Below are 23,862 nucleotides of genomic sequence, written 5' to 3' on the forward strand. Positions count from 1 at the left end.
TACAGCAATCTTCAGGTCTAAGATGTTGAAAAGGGACAAGGACCTTCCCCCAGAGCCAACAGAGAGAACACCTTCCCCTAGAGCCAGCGCTCTGAATTTTTGGACTCCTAGCCTCTTAAACTGTGAGAAGATACATTACTGTTTGTTAAAGCCATCCACTTGTGGTATTTCTGTTATCATACACAGCAATGGGTAATTAAGACAAGCTAGGAGCTAGAGGATTATAGACACCATGAGCTGGTTTGGGGAGGAACTTTGAGATGGATTGCCATTACCACTTATGCAACCTTTGCATAGGAAGAATAAGTAGAGTAAATGTTTGGGAGTGCAAAGACTTTTCTTTCACTGTCCCCACTTTTATTATGGAATTCTTGGATATTCTGGACAGTTATTTCACATTGTGTATTCTTCTTTCTGCACATTAATTGCAAATGCCACAGAATATACTTCCCTTGACTCTGAGAATCTGTAGGCAATACCACACTTTCCTACATGGTCCAGCACAGTATCTGTGATGCTCATTCACCAGGAAGTGTGATTACCCCATCAACCCTGTGAGGACCCAACATCTTGTGGTGAAGTGGCAAAGGAAGAGGGACTGCCTGTTGTAGGGAAATGGTCATTGGTCTTGGAGTCAAGGCCCAGCTCCATTCTGGTGTGGGTTTTAGACCATAGGGTTTCCTCAGCTACAAAAGGAAGAAGATAAACCATGTTTTAGCTACTTTACAAGATTGTTTTGAGGATCAAAATTAGGTGGTACATGTGAATATGCCTTTTGAACCATAAAGAGCAATACAGATTAAGTGTCAGGATAGAGAGCTAGAAACCAGATGGATTAAGATTCAGGAACATCCAACTTGCTGTCTTGGGACTTGGCATCTAGGCAGCTTTTTACAATGGCTAAAGTTTTGTCTGATTCTAATTCCAGCTTTGAAATTTTTAAGATGCTTGGTTTTTGTTTTTTTAACTCTTGTATTGGTACCTCTCCTATAAGATAATAGTCCAATCAATCTGTGAAGCAGATAGAAACTACTTCTCCACACACTATTGTACTGCAGTATCCAGGTGACAGTGGCGTGTACAGCTCTGGTGTTTCCCAGGTGGTTCTGAGGTCCAGAGTGCAGAGCAGAGCACTGCCTGCTGCTGCACGCTACTTGTCCTGGGCAGAACTGCCAGTGGGGGGAGAAGACTCTCCAGGTCTACTCCCAGATACACATGGCCATGCCAGAATCGGGGTACAGTGATCAGAGTTAGTTCCTTGCCTTTGGATTTGGTGTAGTTGGTATCTGCACATACTGACTTTGATTTTGAGTTTGTAACTAAACCATAAGGCTTCTCAATCTGCATCTGAGAATGACCTTCTTATAATCTGGAAGTCTAACCATCATTTCATTGTCTCTGAAATGTTGACACTTTGAGAAGGTAAGAATAGACCTGCCAAGCTGTTAAGAAACATATCTTTGTTTATGCCTCTCCCTTCAAATAAATGCAATCCCGGTATTTTATTGTTAGCAGATGATCTATGACTAGGAATTTCATTAGCAAGTGTTAATCCAGATAGCAGCTCTTCAGCCTGGGATGTCTTCAGCGCTTACCCAGATCCTGGAAAGCAAAGCGGGGAGGCAAGGAGGCAGTTGGGAGGGGGGATTGGAGACAGCATTGTCCTTACCTTGAGAAGCCACTAGGGAAAGAGCAATCCGCCGCCTCCTGCTTCAGCTGACCCTCACTAGCAGATGGGCACCAGGACTACTATACCCCTGTGAGCAGGGGATTTAACAGGGCTTTATTTAGGGAAGAATGGGCTGATTAGCCGATAAAGAGCATGTAAGATGGTATGGGGCAGCCTTTGATGTCTGGCTGGCGCGGCAGGGAGCTGGGTGGTGAGTGACAGCAGTGTGTCACAGGATTACTCTGCTCATGACAATGCCACTCTCTGTTCTTGCCGTGTCACCACTCTGGTATAGCTACTTTTTCTGTTGTTATGTCCTTCTTTTGAAGGCATTTCTCTCACACTCCTTATATCCTCCTACCCCACCCCTGCCTGTATAACGCAGACGGGCATTCTAGGATACACTAAGTACCTTTTTTTCATTTGAGGAAACCTTGTCACTCCTGAAGGAAGAATGACTTTGCAGCTAATCTGCACATGGACCGTATAATTGTGGTCAGGGTTAGAGGCAGAGAAAACTTGACAGATTTTCCACACCTCAGTCAGGGCTCAAGCAAATGCCAGTTGCTACTTTTTCAGGACTGGAAAGAAAGTCCATTAAACCCTACAAAGTATGGAGAGTTATGCTGTGGCCACAATTATTGTTCTGAGCTGAAACGTCTCCTCTGAAATCCATCTGTCAAGAAGGAGAATGGAACCCTTATGTTTTATATGGGTGAATAAAATAATAGCACTAAATTCTGTGAACTATTCAGCACTCCGTTTTATGGTGTTTACTGCTGAGAACAATTATATATTATGTGCAAAGCTCTGATACCTGCAAACCAAATCTGTCAGATCGTAAACAAAATCTTTCCTTTAATCACCTGTCATACGCCAAACAAGAAGTTCAGATGGGGTATTAAAAATATGAATCAAGGGCAGGTTAGGTTAGAAGACTCTTAGATATTTCTATACAATGCCAAAGGGAATCTTTATCTCATATGCTTCTCTTCCTTTACTCAGCACTTTTCAGGAAAAGAAAATAAATAATTAATGTCCACAAATGAGTTCTTAATAACCAGGTCTCTGCTACCTTTTCAGTCCTCAGTTCTGGAAGGAAACACTAAATGTTTTCCCCCTGTGCACACAGAAATACAGTCATAGTCACAAAAACTCTCCTGACACCTACACACAAACCTGTCAAAACAAGCCCCTCCCCTGCCAAACACCTACATATACATGTACACAGATAGTTGGTGATATTGGTAAAATATTGAATGGCCCCTTAGCTACATCCATCACAAGAACAGCATTTTTCCTCTGTGAAATGCAGTTCTTATTTTGAAGCTATGTAGATCCAGAAGTTCCTGAGAAGCAAAGGTAACATACCTTCCAAACCTCTGCACTTTTTCAGGAGATGTAGAGACCCAGGACTGTCACCTGTGGGAGGACAGAGTTGTGTAGTTTGCCAGGTGTCTGTCTAGGCAGTGCCACACAGGGGTGGAATATGTGTAGGAACGGTGAGAGGCATACCTTTTAGGGCCACGATTCTCTCTCTATCTGACACTCTACAAAATGGTTCAAGACTAGAAAAATGAATGTGCCTCAGTGGCTTAGTGTTGTGATGATATTAAAGAGTGAATCTGCTGTTTTTAGACCATCCTATCTTGTATAATGATAGCTATACCCAGACTCTGCTTTTCCCAAATGATATAGTTTGTAGCTACCTGAGACTAGTTTTACCCCTGGCTTTTGTATATCTGTGTCTCGCTAACATTGTTCTTAATGCCCAGAAACATCTAGGACATCTTCATTGTCAATAATTCCATCATTTTTGTTCCCCTATTGTCATCTCCCTTCTTTTAAAATTCCTAGAGTAACAGCAATATGAATTGTTGACTGTTCTTGAAAGAAATGGAATATTTTATTTGCATGCATTTACTCAGACTAGCCTAACTGAAGTTTTACTTGGTAGTTCTGATTTCACCAAACAGGTAAATAATCTAAGGTTATCTGAAACAACTCTTACCCTTTAACACTCAGTAGATCTGGGTGTCCTAGGTCAGGATTCAGCAGGCTGTGGTTACTAATAAAAGGTTTTATGAGGTTGGGTGTGCTTGGTTCTGCCCTCATGTCTCAACTACCATGTGCCCAGAGGCATGTTTGCCAAGCACTGCAGAGCATTTTCTTATTAACCTTTGTTCCTTCTAAAGTGCTAATTCTAGTTGATTTCCAAAATGAGGTAACATTCTCATGGAAATCATACTTGCTAGTCAGCCATTCTTCATAGACTGGACACAGTCTTTTCCCATCTGAATTATCCTAAATACTTTATCATTGAAGTTCAAATTGGAAATTTTTGCAAAGTTCTTTTTTTTTTTTGTACATTTTTCATCCTTGAAAGCCTTTGTTAAGACAATCTCCATGATTCTCACCCTTGTTCATTCAATAATTGTTAAATAACTAGTAAGAGCTTACTGTGTTAGACAGTGCTATAGCTTGGGAACTTTATACTTTCATTAACCCTCTGTCTTGCCCCTCCCCCTGGCATTTTAAATGCTGCCTAAGGAAGGCAGTGTTGCTCAGTGATGAAGAACCTAGAGTTAAATTCACACACGTCTGATTTGAGTCCTGCCTGGTACTAACATCTCTGTGCCTTTGGAAAAGTTACTTGGCTTCTGTGTGCCTCAGTTCCATTGTCTCTCCAATGGAGGTATCAGACCTCACAGTATTATCATGGGGTTTAAACCAGATGATTAGGATGAAGCATGGACACAAGATCTGCCTGTGAGTAAATGAAAGTCCTTTCATTATGATAATAATGACAATGTGATTGTGTTGGTTCTGTCTTCTGATGTCATCATACTTAGAGGTATCTCTAGAGAGAGCGAAAAGTGAAGTTCACTGGCAGCCTCTTAGCACCCTTGAACTTTTCTTCTCAGAAACAACCTTGAAAACATGACCAGTTCCTACAAAGACTAGCATTAAGAAGCTGCAGCTGCATCTCCCTGTAAAGCAATATTCTCATCATTAGGAGCAGCTTGCCTGCCAATTTTTATGTGGCATTTACAACCTCCCTAATATCACTTAATTAGCTGAAGGCAAACCTGGAATCTTGCCCACTGTGAAAATTTTCTCGATTTCATTGAGCCAGTTATCATTCTATAAAAAGACAGATTGGGCCAAACATGAGCTCAGAGGCTGGACAAAGCCACACTTGGGGATTTCTCAGCATAAATGCATTGCATGTGAGGCCTTTCTCTTCTTACTAGGTCTTTCAGTAGCATTCAGTACTACTGGTTCTCCTGGCCTCCTTGCTTCCCAGCCACTGTCTTCAAGAATGACAACTCTCTGCCCCTAGTCCTACAGCTTCTTCTGATCTTCTGAAATAGTCTCCTGCCAGGTCTCCCTGCAGCATGTGCTCCCACAGCAGCCATAGCTCTACAACCTCACCCCATTGTGCCTTGCTTAGAGCCTTCTAGTGACATCCCATTTCTCTAATCATTAAAAGCAAACACAGCAACAAATTCTTACAAGACCCTGCATGGCCTCACCTTTGCAGACCTTTCAACCTTAGCTGACACTTTACTGCCTCAGTGCTCAGGGCCTTTGCCAGAGCATTCCCTGGGCCTGCATTGCTCTCCCTCTCCTCTTTATCTTCCTCAGAGAGGTCTTCTCTGACTGGCCTGACCAGATAGCTACCCTCATACCTCGCTCTCTAACACCTGACATGGTAACAAGTTTATATTCAGATTGTTACTTATATGTATGTTTAGTGTCTGTGTCCTGCTCTGGAATGTAGCTCATGAATAGAAACCCTGTGTGGTTTTTGTTTCTTATATTCCTAGTGCTTACATAATACACAGTACATAATAAGTGCTCAGTTAATAAATTTTAATGAATGAATGGAACTAGAATGCATTCCGTAACTCTGAGAGGATGCACAGAAAGGGAAAGATGGAGAAAAAGAATCATTCTGACATCAAAAAGAGGTAAATAAGGCTTCTTTATTTGATAAATCCTGCAAAAAACTATTCCCTCCCTTGTGGGAAGCTGTCTTCAGAGCCCCACCTTCCAATCGGCAGTCATAGGCTATCCTAAGAGAACAAATGAGGTTGAGAGTTCCTTCCTCTTGGCATAAAAGCAATCCCTAAGGACAAGGTTGGGCAATCCTACTTACGTAGTGATACTGCCTCGGAAACCCAAGGAGGGGTCGCTATGAGTCGGGGCACATAACAACAACAACAACAACAAGGACAACAGTACCCCCTGCAGATTGCCCAGCATGACTGAGTCTCTGGTTCTGTTTCTCTGATTGACCATGAGGTGGTGCTAGAATTGGCCCAGAGAACCTGGAGATAAGGTAAGAGGGAAGGTCAGATACTTGGCTTTAGCCTAAAGACCAGAGAGAAGCAGTTAGGATGACTGGTCATAGCTGTGAGGACAGATGTGTTTGTGCTGTGGGGAAGCTCTTAGTATCTAATGGAGAGCTATATGAAAATAAAGATGCCCAGGCCCCAACACAGGAAATTTTGATTCAGTAGATTTTAGGTGAGGCCCAAGTGTATGTATGTGCGCGTGTGTGTGTGGTTGATGTTGTTGTTATGTGCTGTCATGTCGAGCTCGACTCATAACAACCCCTCCTTGGGTTTCTGAGGCGGTATCACTACAGAAGTAGATTGCCCAACCTTCCTTCCAAGGAGTGGCTGGTGAATTTGAACCACCAGCTTTCTGGTTAGCAGTCAGGTGCCCTAGGCACTATACTACCAGAGCTCCTGTATATATATGTATTTATGTATGTATTTATGTATATATGTATGTTTTGTTTTGTTAATGAGCACCCCCAATAGAAGGCTAAGTAGAATTACTATTTATGAAAGTCTAAAATTTTTAAGACAGAGGTAAACATAAACTTGGCTACCAAATCTCAAAACTCTAGACCCAGGGACAACCCCTGAAAACTTGAAAGAGTGTGGTACTCAGGGCAGGTAATGGAGTGTCCTCCTTAACTTAACACAATACAGCAATAAATTACTGCCTAAAACATAGCCACAGTGCAAAGATGAGTTACGATTACTTTAGAATAATTTAATGTAGAACCTGGGAGAGCTGCACAGATTATAAATGAGCATATATGGATGTCCTCTGTCAAGGGAGACAATATGTGTGACTTTGAAGTCCACACTGAATAACCTCTTTGGAGTATTTGTACTGAGAAGAATATACTCTTGCTCAGACTGGAACAAGGGACAGGAAAATTACTCTGGACAGTGGTTGGGTTTTTTCTGGGTAGAGAACACCTGGCACAAAGAAATCACTCAGGGACTATTTATCAAATGAATTCATTTGTTGACTTTTGAATTACCAAATGGTTTGCATTGTGTGGATATATGCTCCAGTGGAGGATTTGTCCCTTTCCCCTCTCAGAAGACGCCTTGCAAATCCAGTTTTAATTCCCTTCCCTTCTCTGTGCTCAGGTACTGGAGGCCCTACTTTTCAGAGCTCTGGTTTAATTACAGCTGTGCACATGAAGCTTTTTACATTTGGCCTTTTACTTTTACCACTATTTTTTTCTATCTGACACCATGCAATTACCAGCTTTCTGCCTCCTTGTGGAGCAAACCCACCCTCAACTCCACCCTGCTAATGAGGCGATTAGAGGGATTTCACAGTGACCCTGAGCCTCCTCCACACCTGGGTCACCTGCAGACAGCAGGAACCACAGGGTATGCATTCAGTCAAGCAGTTGGGGCTGACAACAAAGAATAGGAACCTACCCACCTCTCCTGGGAAGATCCTGGAGACGATCTGTTCACTGTTGTAGCCTTCCAAGCACTGGAATTAGAAGATAGGGCTGGCCTAGCAGATACCAGATGAGGCTGCATGCAACAGGAGATTACCCAGCTCATCATTAGATTGCCTTTGCTTAGAGTTCTTCTGTTTCATTTCATTTCATTTGAGAAATCAAGAAAGAAGATGGCAGTCCTCCAGCTTTCCCCTTTTCACTACTACAAGGAGGAGCCTTGCTACCCACAGTGTAGTTTTAGACATCCTCAGCCTCCTTCTGTGTTAGAGCCTATTAATTACTCTGCTTTTCTAATCTAACTTCACTTTCATTTATCTCCTTTCAGCTATAGGAAGATTTATATCTTCAGCCCCTCCACGTTCTTCTTACTTTAATGATGCCAGCATCTTTCCGTCTTGTTATGACCTATACAGAATGACTCTGGGTATTTTTCAAATGTCATCTTCATTCTAGTTCTGATATTATAGGAATAGTCTGTATTGTAGAATATTGTCTTAAGTACTTAATAGTCAAGAAGAGGGATAGTTTGTGAATGTACCTCCCAGAGCTATGGTGTATGATTCTTTTTGCATATTTGTTTTAAGTTCTTTAGCATCATCTTCATTGTCATCTCTTCTAAGGGCTTGTGTGTGCCCTCTGCTGTCCTGAGTCCTTCCTATACATTGTCTCAATGAAAGTTCTCCCTGTCCCTGTAAGCAAGGCAGTATCTCCAGTAACCAGTGAGGAGACAGACATGCCCAGTCATGTGGCCATAAATCAAGAGTGACCCTGGAGCCCATGCTCCTAACCACTTCACTTTCCTGCTTCCTTCTAGAATCAGTATTGGGTAAAGTGACAGATTTATGAACCCTATTAAGGACATTTTTTCACATGAGCAGATAATTTGCCATCTATGCAACCAAAGAAATGGACTTGAAGCAGGAGATATTTTGGTGGCACATATGAAAGTATTTAAGGAGCTCTGGTAGCATAGTGCCTAAGGCACTTGACACTAACCAGAAGGCTGGTGGTTCAAACCCACCAGCCACTCCTTGCGCAGTCTACTTCTGTAGTGATACCACCTCAGAAACCCAAGGCAGGGTCGCCTCAGAAACCCAAGGCAGGGTCGCTGAGTTGGGTCTGACTTGACAGCACATAACAACATGAAAGTATTTGATTTGGAACTATTGTTGTTGTTGTTGTTGTCGTCATTGTGTGCCGTCGAGTCAGACACGACTCACAGCGACCCCTCCTTGGGTTTCCGAGGCCGTATCACTACGGAAGTAGATTGCCCCGTCTTCCTTCCGAGGAGTGGCTGGTGGATTTGAACCGCCAGCCTTCTGGTTAGCAGTCAAGTGCCTTAGCCACTATGCTACCAGAGCTCCCTATTAGAGAAGCAAATTCTGGAGTGGAATAAACCCAAATAGAACCCACTGCCATTGAGTCTATTGTGATTCATAGCAACCCTTTAGGGCAGAGTAGAACTGCCTTATAGGGTTCCCAAGGCTATATATCTTTACAGAGCAGATTCATCTTTCTCCCATGGAGTGGCTGGTGAGTGTGAATGACTGACCTTTTAGTTAGCAAGCAGCCCATTGCTTTCACCACTGTGCCACCAGAGCGCCATATAAGTAGAGGCAATCATCGTGAAAGATCTTTGGAAAGAGACAGTTGTAGGCAAAATCTGGATCTAGTGTTTTCTCTAGTTTACTTCTAGGTCTGGAAACACAGTACATTGGAAAAAGCATAAGCCTTGTTGTCAACATTCCTCAGTTTGAATCCCAGGGTTGGTGCTTGACAGCAGTTTATCTGTAAAGTGGGACTGCAATGGGGTTGTTGGAGAGTGGACTGAAGGGATGAATGTAACAGCACATAACACAGTGCCAAACTTAAGAGTCGTTGTTCAATAACTGCTATTTCCTCTACCCTTTCCTACCTTTCTCTCTCAGAGTCTATAAGTAAAGAATGACAGCTTCAGGGTGCGAGGGACTAAAAGTTTTCCAACATCCTGGCCTGACTCTTACCATATTGCTTCTCCAACTCTTTGTGTGGCCTCTGCTCAACCCTCCCAGCAGTGGGGACTTGCTACTTCCCAGGGTGCCTGTGCCGTACTGGATGGAGACTGCTCACTGTTAGAACTACTAAAATAAGCCAAAACCAACCACTTTCAATTTTCACCCTTTGGTCTCATCTCTACTGTTTGGTCTTTGTGGAATTCAAATGCTGTATGTGCATGATTTACAAACATAGAAATAAAAATGTTGTTCTTATCATTGATCCACACAGTTCACATGACATTGTGTCAGATATCTGATGACAGCTTCTTATCTTCTACAACTCCTCTCTTTTCCATACTATTAATAATAATAATAGTCAACATTTAATGAGTGCCTTTGCAACAGGCACTGTGCTGCGTGCTTTGATACATTATTTCATTTAATCTTCACAACAGCCTCTAGAGATATCATTATCCACTTTTTGTTAGTGATCAAACTGGGACTTTGAGAAATAAGTACCTTGACCAAACTTAGAGAATAAGTATCCACCCACTCAGAAGTGTCTGTTTTTAACCAGTGCACCCAGCCTAGCCATATAGCCCTGGCACCTCCAGCTATTCATCGGTTCACACGGTCCGTGGTCTGTCATTTAATTGGCTTGTCACCCAGCCCATCCTCGTTTACCCATGTTCTTTTCAAAATCTAGCTTTCAGATACCATCTCAGCCCAGCAATAACAGTAAAATTAAAAAAAAAAAAAAAAATGTTGGCAAGGGTGTGGAAAAACTGGACCCCTTATGCATTGCTAGTGTAACTTTAAAATGATACAATCACTGTGGAACACAGTATGGCACTTCCTTTAAAGAGTTAGAAATACCATATGATCAAGCAATCCCACTACTAGGGATATATCGTAGAGAAATAGAGCTGTGACACAAACAGATATATGTATACCCATGTTCATCACAGCATTATTCACAATAGCAAAAAGATAGAAACAACCTAAGTGCCCATCAGCAAATGAATGGATAAACAAACAGTGGTATGTACATACAATAGCATGCTACACAACTTGAAAGAATAATGATGAATCTGCAAAACATGTCATAACAAGGATGAACTAGAGGACATTGTGCTAAGTGAAATTAGTCTACCACAAAAGGACAAATATTATATGAGACTACTACTGTAAAAAGCCAAGAAAAGGTTTATACACAGAAGGAAACATTCTTTGAGGGTTACTGGGAATAGGAAGGGAAAGGAAATCACTAATAATAGGGTAGACACGTAGTAACCTGGGTAAAGGGAAAAGTAATAGACAGTAAAGGAGAGGTCAGCACAAAATGACCAAGGCAAAGGAAGACACTGGGAGAAGCACAGGAGTTAAAGGCAGTAAAGGTAAATACTGTTACATGTACAATCCTGCAACAACAGTAGTAACAATAATCTGTGGTGGATACATAGAGAGACATGCAAGCTGAACAGGTGTGGGAAGGCATATGGGACCACACCCACTAATAGAGATTTTACAGAGGATATTTCTGCATAAGTATCTGTAGGTGCTACAAATACATCCATAAATATAGTAGAGCATACAGGGGAAAAAGTTAGGAAAACTTCTTAGCCATAACCAAACTCCTTGAGAAAATGAGTCTGGCCTAGGAGCTCAGAACCACAGTCTCAGAGGATATCAAGGTCAAGGAAACAGTCCAAAGGACTAATGGGCCACATGAACCCCAGCCTCCACCATGAGACCAGAAGAACTAGGTGGTGCCTGGTTACTACTGCTGCCCACTCTAAAAGGGATCACAGTAGGGTCCTGGGTAGAGTGGGAGAAAAATGGGGAATAAAACTCAGTAATAGAAAAGACTCAGGCTTACTGATCTGATGGTTGTTAGATGCTGTCAAGTCATTTTCGACTCATAGCAACCCTGTGCACAGTAGAACAAAACACCATCCAGTTCCGCGCCAGCTTCATGATCTTTACTATACTTGAGCCCATCATCATAGCCACCATGTCAGTCCATCTTGTTGAGGGCCTTTCCCTCTTTCGTCGACCCTCCACCTTACCAAGCATGACATCCTTCTCCAGGGAACGGTCCCTTCTGACACATGACCAGAGTAGGTGAGATGAAGTCTGGCCATTCTTGCTTCTAAGGAGCATTTCGGCTGCACTTTCTCCAGGACAGATCTATTAGTTCTTTTAGCGGTTCATGGTACTTTAAGCATTCTTCACCAGCCCACAACTCAAAAGCATCAACTCTTCAGTCTTCCTTATTCATTGTCCAGCTCTCACATGCGTATGAGGTGATTGAAAATATCATGGCTTGTGTCAGGTGCACTTTAGTCCTCAAGGAGACATCTTTGCTTCTCAGCACTTGAAAGTGGTCCTGAAACTATGGCCCTTAGACACCCTTCAAGACTGGAACTGAATTGACCCCCATGGCTTATCTTTCAGCCAAACAGGCCTATAAGGTGAACAGGGAAGTGCACACTCCTCAGAACAGTCAACCTTGTGAGATCAAAAGGGTAGCATTTGTCCAGGGATAAAGCTAAAGAAGGCAGGAAGGCATAGGAAAGAAGGACAAATGGAAATGGTTAACACAGGGAGGAAGTGGAAAGAGTGCTGTTGCATTGTGAGGATTGCAATCAGTGTTACAAAACAAAATGTATTTGAATTGTTGGATGGAAAACCAATTTTCTCTGTAAACTTTGACCCAAATCACAGTACAAAGTTATTAAAAGAAAAAAGAAAAAAATCAGGTTCTTAAAACTACCCAAACTTAAAGTAGAGACTGACCGGCAAAGAGTAGGGCTAATACTTTAGAGCCTGGACTTGTATTAGTGCCACTAACAGTAACAGCAGGATCCTAGCCATCACTGATGGAGGCTCAGCACTGCCCAGGCATGGTGCTGTGCTGTATAGCACCTCATTCTGCCCTCACAACTATCCTTTGTGATTGTTGCATTATCCTGGTTTTACAGAGCAGAAAACTGCCTGTGGTTACACTGCTATTCACAGAGTAGAACTGGGATTTACACCCAAGCCCCCTGGTTCTAACCATGGCAGTTTCTCAGTTTCTTGGCATCTGGGTCCTACTGTGGCTCAGGTTGAAACTTGCCAACAAAAATCTCTGCGTGTTTGCACACGTGATAGTTCATAATACCACTTTCCTGTCAGTTTTTTTTTCTTTTGACCCAAGAGCAAGACCTTGCATCTGTCCCACTTTTTAGTTTAAACTCATCCTTTTGGCCTTAATAGTATATTGTAGGTATTCTGTCATCCAGTGTATTAGCTGTCCCTGCAGGCTTCTTTTCATCTGCAAATGTGATCAGTGTCTTACAGTATCATCTAAGTCGTCAGTAATAGTGTCATATGGGACAGACCCAGAGGGGTGAGCTCTGGGGTTTGGTGCTGGAATTCTGTCCCAAGTTTATCAGTCTCAATCAATATGTTCTGGATATAGTCAAACCAGTTACAAATACACTTGCTGGTTTTCATATCCACCTGGTATTTTTCCATCTAAGTAATAATTCCTGGTATTTTTAAGAGAATTAAGATTTATTAAACACTCCAGCATGCTAGTTCATTTAATGTTCATATTAACCCTGTAACCAATGCATAGGCTATATTGGACATAGGAAACGAAGCTTAGAGAAAGCTACTAACTGTTCAAGGTCATCATCTATGTTAGATGGCAGAGGTAGAATTCTGAGCAGGTCATCAGAATCCCGGTACCCTGCCCTTTGCTAAGCCTGCCACCCCTGCCATATGATGTGCACACTGCTGTTCTGACAGAACTTCTTCAAAAGTTTTTGTGATTTGGCAACAAGTGGGCAAAGGACTTGAACAGACATGTCACTAAAGAAGATATACAAATGGCCAATAAGCACATAAAAAGATGCTGAACTTTATTAGTCAATAGAAAGATGCAAATCAAAACAACAGTGAGATACCACTTCACTCCAACTTGTTGTTGTTGTTGTTAAGTGCCGTCGAGTCATTTCCGACTCATAGCGACCCCATGCACAGCAGAACCCCATCATCGCAGCCACCGTATCAATCCATCTCGTTGAAGGCCTCCCCCTCTTTCGTCGACCCTCCACCCTACCAAGCATGACATCCTTCTCCAGGGAATGGTCCCTTCTTACAACATGACCAAAATAGGTGAGACGAAGTCTGGCCATTCTTGCTTCCAAGGAGCATTCTGGCTGCACTTCCCCCAGGACAGATCTGTTAGTTCTTTTAGCAGTCCATGGTACTTTCAGCATTCTCCGCCAGCACCACAACTCAAAAGCATCAACTCTTCTTCGGTCTTCCTTATTCATTGTCCAGCTCTCACATGCATACCAGGCGATTGGAAATATCATGGCTTGTGTCAGGCGCACCTTAGTCCTCAATGAGATATCCTTGCTCCTCAGCACTTGAAACAGTTCCTTCGCAGTTGACTTTCCCAATGCTACACATCGTCTAATGTCCTGACTGCTGCTTCTGTTGGCATCGATTGTAGAACCAAGCAACGTGAATTCCTTGACAACCTCAATCTTCTCTCCATTTATTGTGATGCTGCTCATAGGTCCAGTTGTGAGGATTTTTGTTTTCTTTATGTTGAGATGTAATCCATACTGCAGACTGTATTCTTCAACCTTCATCAGTAGGTGCCTTAAATCATCCTCACTTTCAGCAAGCAAAGTTGTATCATCTGCATATCTCAGGTTGTTAATGATTCTTCCTCCAATTCTGATACCACGTTTTTCTTCATATAGTCCAGCTTCTCGGATTATTTGCTCAGCATATAGATTGAATAAGTGTGGAGACAGAATACAACCCTGACGCACTCCCTTCTTGATTTTAAACCATGTAGTGTCCCCTTGTTCTGTTTGAACGACAGCCTCCTGGTCAAGGTACAGATTCCTCATGAGTACAATCAAGTGCTCGGGGATTCCCATTCTTCTCAATGTTGTCCATAATTTGTCATGATCCACACAATCAAATGCCTTTGCATAGTCAATAAAGTCACTCCAACTACGATGGCTAAAGTGCCAAAAAAAAAAAACATAACAAACGTTGGCAAGGATGTGGAGAAATTGGAACCCTCACCCATTGCTGGTGAGAATGTGAAATGGTACTGAGACTGTGGAAAACAGTTGAGTGCTTCCTCAAAGAGTTAATCGTAGAACTACCATAAAACCCAGCAGTTCTACTTCCAGGGATATACTCAAGAGACTTTACAGCAGACACGTATTCACCAATCTTCATTGCAGCATTAGTCACAATAGCCAGAAGGCGCAAACAACCTAAATATCCATCAGCGATGAAAGGATTGTAAGCAGTGGACTGTTAACTCAGCCGTAAGGAGAAATGAAGTCTTGATCTATGTTGTGACATAGATGAACCTCGAAACATTATGCTGAATGAAATAAGTCAAGCACAAAAGGAAAAATACTGTATAATCAATGAGCCTATAGAAACCATAGTGATTACCAGGGGCTGGGCCGGTGTGGGGGTGCCGTGCAGTGGGGAAGAGGAGTTATTGCTTAGGAAGTAGTGAGTTTCTGTTTATGGTGATGGGAAATTTGGCAACAGTTATGGGTGATTAATGTAATTGATAACATGAAATTGGACACCTGAAAAATGTTCAATTGGCAAATGCTGTGTTATATATGTATATATGTTTTACAACAATTTTAAAAACTGTTGGTATTTTGAGCTAAATATCTCAGAATTCCCATCCACTTCTGGGATTCTGATTCAGTTCTTCATTTTTAGACATCAGCCATCTCTAAATACAACTTTATTCTCTCCTGTTGTACATGACCTTCCAGGTAGCAAATGGCATCAACAGGCAGATACTGATTGCCTACGATTTGTGCTGCCTGGCATTGTACCTGCCTTTAGCCAGGGCTAGGATTTCCATTCTGCTCTTTACTGGGTCTTATTCTTTGGTGTAAGAATGAGATCCACTTTTCATCTTTGTCTTTGTCCACAAAGCCACTCTCAGGAATTTTGCTGTAATACCCACTGCTGTAGGGTAGATGTAGCAGTGCTCATTGGAATGGGTATCTTCTGGGGCCCTGGTAGTTTTATAGAAGCTATACTTGGTTTGATCCTAAGAAATCCCAAAGAAGACATTCCTAAAATGGTACAGGCCCGACAGCATATATCATTGCCAAAACGGAATCCAAAGGTTAAACATCTTGATACAGTTCCTTTTCTTTCAATGACAATGAAACGTTTGATAGCATGTTCTCCTTCAATAGGTTAAATTATCATCCCATGCTAGCTGTTTCTTTACCTGAGCTACTTGGTTGCACCAGAGGGACTGCTAGTCAAATTCTCCCTGGAATTGTTTGTTACTTTTACTGTCCTCCAATCCTGTTCAGCCTTTTCTTCATCCATAAAAGTGAGGCCAGAGTATAGAAACTCTCAGTCAGCCTCAAGCCATCTGAAGTCATCTGTGTCTCCTTCTGCAGTCACTTAGAGCCCTGGCTTTTCTGCCAGTTTGGGATGTGCTTCCCCTTACAGAGTCCTTTGGGGCATAGCTGTGGCCCAGGATTATTTGCAGTGATCCTTCTGATTAGAGTCCTCTGTCTGCTCGCTTGCTGCTTGTTTTAATTATGTCACAAGGAAAAAACCTTCACAAAATCAAATATACTGAAAGCCAGAAGGCAAAGAAGTTTATTTTTTAAAATCATGCTTTGATAAGTAGAAATTAAAATACTGTAGTATTTTCAGCATAGGGCAAAATTCTACCATTTGCTTTTTATTTTTTTAATGAATATTTTTTTCTGATTATAAAAATAATATGCATGCTCATTATAAATAATCTAGAAATAGAGGAAAGTTTAAAAAATACCCATAAACCTACAATCTGAGTTAACCTTGGTTCATATTTTAATCAGGCTTTTTGTGTCTGTATACATTTTTTTTCCCACAAAAATGAGATAGAATGAATCATATTTTTTAACTGCTTCTTTTCACTTAGCAAGATACCAAACTATTATTTAAGCCACACTTTTTTCAGAGGTTGCGAAGTCTTTGAGATTTGAGATAGTGTAAACATTGCTTTTATATTAAAAATATTTCATACAAGGAACTTGCTTCTTATTTAGAAAACTTACAGCACACTGGTTAAGCACAAAGCTGTGGAGTCAAACCTCAGCTTCAAACCCTGGCTCTTCTGTTACTGGCTTGTGACCATGGACAAGTTAATTACCTTCTCTGTGCCCATTTCTTTACCAATAAAGTGAGGATACTAATAGTACCTGTTTCATGGGGTTTTTGGAGAGGTGAGTTAAATGCCTGTGATTAAAACTGTGCCTTACATACAGCAAGCATTATGTAGGTATTAGCTAATATAATTATTATTAAGCTCTGGTGGCATAGTGCCTAAGGCATTTGACTGCTAACCAGAAGGCTGGTGGGTCAAACCCACCAGCCACTCCTCGGAAGGAAGACTGGGCAATCTACTTCCGTAGAGATACCACCTTAGGCACTATGCCACCAGAGCTCCTCCATTAATATTAGCCACCATTATAATCATCATCATTATCTACTCTTTAACATAACTTGCAAGAAGGATTCTAAAAGTGTTCTAGAGGCACTTCAAGGGAAAAGATTTGTTGTTGAGTAACTGTCTTAGATAACACTTGGGCAGAAGTAGATTCCCTACTCCATATCATAAAGCAAAATAAGATCTAGAATGGTATTAGAGTTAAAGCATAACACACTAAAATATACTTGAATATGTTTTAAATCATAGAATGAGGAAGACTTTTCTAAGCATGACCCTAAAGCCATAAAATATCAAAGAAAATATCAATAGACTTGACAATTTGCTGTTGTTGTTGTTAGGTGCCATCGAGTCGGTTTTGACTCATAGTGATCCCGTGTGCCCCTTAGGGTTTTCTACGGTATAATCTAGACAGGAGCACGTTGCCAGGTCTTTCTCCCACTGAGCCACTAGGTAGGTTTGAACTGCCAGCCTTTTGTTAGTAGCTGAGCACTTACCCATTGTGCCACCTGGGCTCTTAGACTTGACAATACGTACATAAAAAATCTTGTCCTATAAAAACAATGCCATGTTGTGGTAAATTGTAGTCAATCTCATGAGACAAAGTGTGTGTGAACTGCTGTATGGAAAGTGAATTTGCTCTGTAAATTTTCACCCAAATCACAATATAAATACATAAAAATAAAACTACTGTAAAAAAAAAAAAATGCCATGAACAAAAGTCCATCTTGAGATGGCTTTCTGCCACTGGGATGATCATTGTATGAACTTCTTTGAAAGTGAGAGAAGGTCCTGAGAGCTCTTTTCTAGTGGTCATCATAGCAGGGTATATTGATTTACTAATTAGGCCATGATTTCACCTTATTTGCAGTAAAAGTGGCATCTGCCTATCCTGCTGAGTAATCCAGCCTGATAACTGAGGATGGATTTATTCAGCCTTCACTACAAGGGAGTTCCCTGTGGTTAGATAAACTGATCTGTTGCTTGGTAACTACAGGATTACTACTGTGGATGCTCAAGAAGCCAGTGTGACAGGGGTTTGGGTATTTGGAGGGCAAATAGGGCAAAAAAGTTGGCAAGTTTCTGGGAAACTGCAGCTTGGCATCACATGTTTAGGGTTAGAACATTTCATCTCCCATCTGTACTTTTTCTTTTCAGGCCTGGGCCTTAGAACAAAGGGAAAAGAGACAGTGTGCTGACCAAGGGAAAAGAAAAGTCCCATTGGGGTGGCTGTTATGACAGCATATGAAACCCCCATAGTGCTGACCCCAAGGTTCTCCATCCCAGGAATAGGTCTGAGTCTGTAAAATGTAAGCATAAGGATACTCTGAGTTAGTGGACTGCTGGGTTTTGAGTCCTTAGTTGAAAGTACATTAACGAGAATAAAATTGGTAGAATACCTAGGAAATGTTGAGATCATAACCTTAAGGCAAGACCTGCTCTCTAATGGCATTCCCTACAGCAATGTGGACTCAAAGACCCATAATAAATACTCCTGTTTTTCTATTTAGTGGCACAGTATATTCACTAGGGATTAATCTTCCACCATGTTTGCCTTTGTAGGGATAGAACTTGGGTAACTGTGGGAGTGGACTGACTGGCTGTGTGTGTACAGACGGACATTTGTGTCTGTATATTACATACATAGATGTTGTCTTTCGTGCCCATCTCAGCCAGTCTAGTGGATTACCAGACTGAGAGCACAGAAACACTGCCTGGCCGCCTTTGGCTGGAAGAATGATGGTACCAAAGCCTGTGCTATCTCTGTAGGCAATTAGGGTATCAATCACCAAGATAAAATTCTAGTTATTTATTTTGCTTTAGCAGTGGCAGGAGCCATCATTGAAAGTGCTAAGAGCTGATGCTAGGAGAGAATATTTTAACTGAAATTTTGCATATTTTGAAACTCTGGTTGTTACATTTAAAATTATACACATTGTGAGTACCTGGCTTCAAACAAGAGGGAAGAAAAAGCATTCCTTCCTGTCAGAACCTTTTCACTCTGTCTGTCACGAAACCCAACTAAAAATAAACTATAAGCACACAGAACTGGCAGCCATCAGTTTGGAACAAATTTAGTGCTCTCAACTGCAGGGCCCACCTCCTGCAGCTTCCAAACCACACATCAGCCCTCTGAGCTGGCTCTCTTCCCAGGACACCAGTGCTCACAGCCCATGTGGGGACAGGGTCCAGGGAACTAGGAGCATTATTTTTTAGGGGATGGTGAGTGCCATCTAAAGAGCCCTGCTCAGCTTCAAGGGCCCCAGAGTCAGTTGTCTTGTGTATGGCCTTGTGGGAAATGCATATTTGGACCTTAGTTTCCTCATTTCTCACTGTGATTGATGGCAAACCACATGCTAACTGGCACTTTTTGTGTTATTTCATGTAATCTTTATGAAACTTGATGAGCTTAAAGTATCATCTTCATTTTTCAGATGAGGAAAGTGAGGCACAGAGAGCCTGTGTCACTCATCCATTGTCGTACAGCTCATGAGTGACAGCTGAGTTCTTTACTCTTCAGCTCTACACTCTACACCCCTACCTCCTTACCCTCCATTAATCCAGCTTCTGCCCCAGTGGTTCTGCTGAAATGACTCCTTATGAGGCCACAAAGGTTCCGCTGTTTCTGATCATGGTCACTATTCACCCTGTATCCTGCTGGACCTTCTTACTGTACCTGATACTGTAGAGTGTTCTCTCCTTGACAGGAAGCCTGGTGGGAAGAGTGTGGGCTTGGGAGTCATGTTTTGCATTTTGGCTTATTAGCTTTGTGATCTTGGGCAGGTTACTTATACTCCTTGAGTCTATAGTTTCCTTGTCCATAAAATGAAGATAATAATAGTACCCACCTCATCAAGTGAGGATTAATGAGGTAATGTACATAAATCATTTTGCACAGGGCCCAAAAAGTACTTACTTCCCTTTATATTTCTAATCTTCTCATTTAACCTGGTCCCTGACACACATGTACCTTATAAACTCCCAGCCCTTAAATATTATGTCCTGATTATCCCCTTGCCTCAAGTCTTCTTTTTTCCAGCAAAGGTTGACTTTGTGCTTCTTTATGCATGTTACAGTAGAAAATCTTGTTAACTGTAAGTGTGGATTTAGCTTCACCATTACTTGAATCCCATCCTCTGGAATGTAATTATAAATAGGTATTATTGCTTTAACATAGTTATGATGCTAGAACAGGATTATGCACTCTTTCATTTTCAGTTAACAGTACAGGTATTAGTCTTGTTTCTAATTCTTGGATTTAAAGAAGTCCCATTATATTTATTTTTACCACAAGCTTGGTCCAGTTTCTCCTCCAGATCATTACAGAAAGAAAATCTTGTGAACTTTAAGTAGTAGAGGCTACATCTGCCTGTGTCAGAACCCTAAGACGCTGCCATTTTGGTGTTGAAGGAATTACCAATATGGTGATAGGCATGTAGTATGGATGGTTCTTGTTTTGTTGTTTAGGGTACAATCCTGTTTGAAGCAGCATTATTTTACTCTTCAATTTTCATAATCATTTTTTCTATGTATTACTGAGCATCTACAAATTTCCTCCTCTGATCTTCTGATCAGATGGTAAGATTTCTTGCTGTCTTCTGAAAACAGTTACTGTGATTCAGCAGCTGAAATTGATTTTCACCCGTTAGCATTCTCCATGAGGATTACTGTCAGGAGAGACCCCTCACGCACACAGGTCTCTGCATGCTGAGGAAAGTTGCAGTTCTAGCCTCAGTGTGGACATTGATCACTCTGGATTTGGGTTTTGCAGGGTCAGAAATGTTTTTAGTCGATGCGATGTCTGTGGTGAACACCCTCAGCCGTGATTGTTTGGACCCAGCCAGGCATCCCTCTGTTCCTGGGGAGTCCAGGGGCCAGCAGTTTCTCATAAGGAGGCCTATTGCTTTGAACTACGCTAGGGTGACTGGAGAACTGTCTAAATTCTGTCCTTGCTGAGTGTTGTGGTGTTTTCGGGCCGGTTTGCTTCCCCCATCCTTTGGCAAACTCCTGTATCATCCACGTCATTTGCCATCAGAGCATCAGTGCGTGTCATCCTTTTTTCTCCCCATGAAAACAATACAGAACAAAGCCTCACTTTTAAAAATGCCATGGTATTTCGCCACCATTCTGAAAATCTGTCAGCATGATATCTAATCTTCTGGTGTATAGAATATCAAAATAGCACTATAGAGGGGATTGTACTTCCATTAATACAAAAATGTCAGTTGCACACTCTCGGAACCAGCCACTATCAGCCTCTTTCCAAATGGGAAAGAAAAAAAAATAATAAAGTTTCTTTTCCCCTCTGTTGTCACTGTTCTTTAGGCCTGACCTTCATAGGAAGACGCAGAGGAAACACTGCCTTGCTGAAATCTTGCGTTCAGAATACTCAAGCGGGGTAGAGGCTAGCATCGCCAAGGTCAAAAAGCAGAACAAACGTGGAAAACCCGGCAGCCAGCCACAGCAGAGCAGAACTGCAGGCCTGCGCCCAGCCTTTGTCATGGGAAAAAAATAAAAACTTTCTCCATAAAATGTGGGAAAGTGAGCTCACTGAGGGAGAGCAAGACTTACCAGAAAGTTTTTTTACACTCTGTCTCTACAAGACTGGGCCTGGGAGTGGCTCCTGGCGGCCTTCCTGAGTGAACACTGGATTGGTGTCTTGTTGTTGTCAAGGGAGCCCTGTGAAAAACAACTGCAATGCCTTTTGCTGAATACTGTGTCCCTCAGACTATTGTAGGTGGAGGCTTTATCTTTGGCGGTGGAGGGTGTTCTCCTGGTAGAAATCAGTGGAGGTGGGATCATCCAATTAACTTATGTAAGATATTTTATACCTTATATTTATTCCATCAGTGCCAGGTGCTGGCTTGCCATAGATCAAATTGTGCCCTCACCACTCTGTCAAAGTGTAACATGCTCTGTCCTATAAGGGGTCTGTTCCTGCCCTGTGACAATGTCTTTAAAGAAGCTTCGGGATTTTACTTTAGCATTATCGATGCTTATAGTTGGCATGAATTTGTAAAATAAAGTTTTAAAAATTGGAATTGTATTTATATGAAGAGAGAAAAATATGTTCATCATATAATCATTTTCTTTATATACAAATGCTTCAAGAAAAGAACCGAAAGAGTTTTGGATACAAGTCAAAAACCCTAAAATCTTTTATTCTGTGAGCCAATTTATGTTCTGTAAGTATGTTGCTATAATCGTCTGTCCCATTTACATGCATTGCTCCCTTTTTCATTCCCATTGAAAATTTATTCTCTTGGGGCTAATTGATTTACTGTTGCCTTTTTATTATTTGCCTTTGAAGTCAAAAGGCACCGGTGCCCTGAATTTTTTTTTTTTTCTTTTTTTACCCCCATCAAATCTCATCTTCTAGAAGAGTCTAGGGAGTCTTTGTACTGTGACCCAGGTCACAACTGCCCTCCTCCCCATTGTGTTTCCTGGGAAGTTTGAAAGGAGACCCCTGGGGTGTATCGATTTCCCAATAAATGTAAGATTTGGACATGGGCAACTCCAAGGCATCCAAAAGAGAAAGGGTTAAAAGCCTCAGCCCCTCTGCTTAGAACTTGCTCTTGTTCTCTTCACTATTTCTTTTCCTCGGCTTTTCCTTTTTCCTCTGTCACCCCTTGCATTCCTGTGACAGTGTGTTGGTGCAGCACTTCAGAAGACACTCCAGATAAAACTGAACCAAATTTCCAGGAGAGGATGGGGAGATTGGCACAACAGGCCTTTCCATAGTGACCAAGGAGGGGTCAGCGTCCTTGCCTCCATTCCCTCTCTGGTCATAGGCATGCAGACTCAAGGCAAATGTCAGCTAAAAAGCACACTAGGACGGACTGGGGTGAGGGTGGCTGTAAGCCTGCTAAGAATTGATCTTCTGCATGAGGAAAAATAGGAGCTGCTTAGAAATGGCTGTCACATATGAATTAATAGGGACAATTGGTGAAATTTGTAACAATAATAAAAACAACCCTACAGCAGATGTCAAGCTGGCTTTGGGCAAATCTGCTGCCTTTCTTTTATTTTGATGTGTAATGGTTCACATTGATTTGGATGAGAGAAAGAGGGATCAAACTTATAGACAAAACCCAACTGTGTGGGAAACAGGATTAATGCCAGTGATTTGGGGTGATCAAAGAAAGAAACCTACTTTTTTTTTTTTTCCCAGAGTACTCATTCCATTAAAGGATATATCAGCAAAGTTCTGCATTCCTAGGGGGAGAAATGCTAGAATCTTGCCAAGTGTGTAAGTGACTGTAATTCCAAGATCAAAACTTAAACTTAATTTGCTGATACTTAGGTGAGGGTTTCTTGCCATAGATGCTAGGTGGGCTTGTTTTTAAGTAGAATGAATATATTAACCCAGCTAATAAAGAAATATGGATTTAGTCGATTTAGGGTTAATATTATCTAAATTTAAATAACCTTAAAAATAAATCTCCTCCTTAGCCATAGCTCTTGACAGATGTGTATTTTAAGCATCAATTAGTCAAAGCTTTAGCCTAATTCCACTGTACATATTCTAATTTTGTGTGTATTTTTAATCATACCTCTTTTTCTAATATCCCAAATTTATCCATTTCTATGTCATACACTTGATTCCCATCTCTAAAGTCAAAGAGAATTTGGACATTTAGTGTAACGTTACAGTCTAAGCTTTTCCCCCAGTGAGCTTGAAGAATGCCTTTTGTTAATCCAAAGCATCTTCATGTTTGCAACCCTGAAGTGTTGCCTGTCTTCAGAAGGGCCCCCGTTCTCACACACTGAAGGTCACAAAGCCCTTGATGATCGAGGTTTCTGTGTGTGATCCAGTTAAGTCAGGACTAATGCAGCACACATGCATCTCCTGCTCCTGCAGAAGCAGAGCCACCAAATCGCAGCAAAGGACTTTTTTTGACAAACCCAGTGGATT

General features: G+C 41.6%; 1 protein-coding gene across 1 annotated transcript in view; it reads left to right on the plus strand.

Moving 5' to 3' along the window:
- The window catches only part of DDX31 (DEAD-box helicase 31), a 79,800-nt gene extending 58,338 nt beyond the window's left edge, over positions 1-21,462 (plus strand). The window contains exon 20 of the mRNA XM_007944339.2: positions 21,273-21,462. Coding sequence (XP_007942530.2) covers positions 21,273-21,462 — 190 coding nt within the window. The remainder of the gene's footprint in view (positions 1-21,272) is intronic.
- The last annotated feature ends 2,400 nt before the right edge of the window (positions 21,463-23,862 follow it).

The sequence above is a fragment of the Orycteropus afer genome, unplaced genomic scaffold (genome assembly GCF_000298275.1).
Source record: "Orycteropus afer afer isolate SDZICR_OR568_19922 unplaced genomic scaffold, OryAfe1.0 scaffold00123, whole genome shotgun sequence".
Lineage (NCBI taxonomy): Eukaryota > Metazoa > Chordata > Mammalia > Tubulidentata > Orycteropodidae > Orycteropus > Orycteropus afer.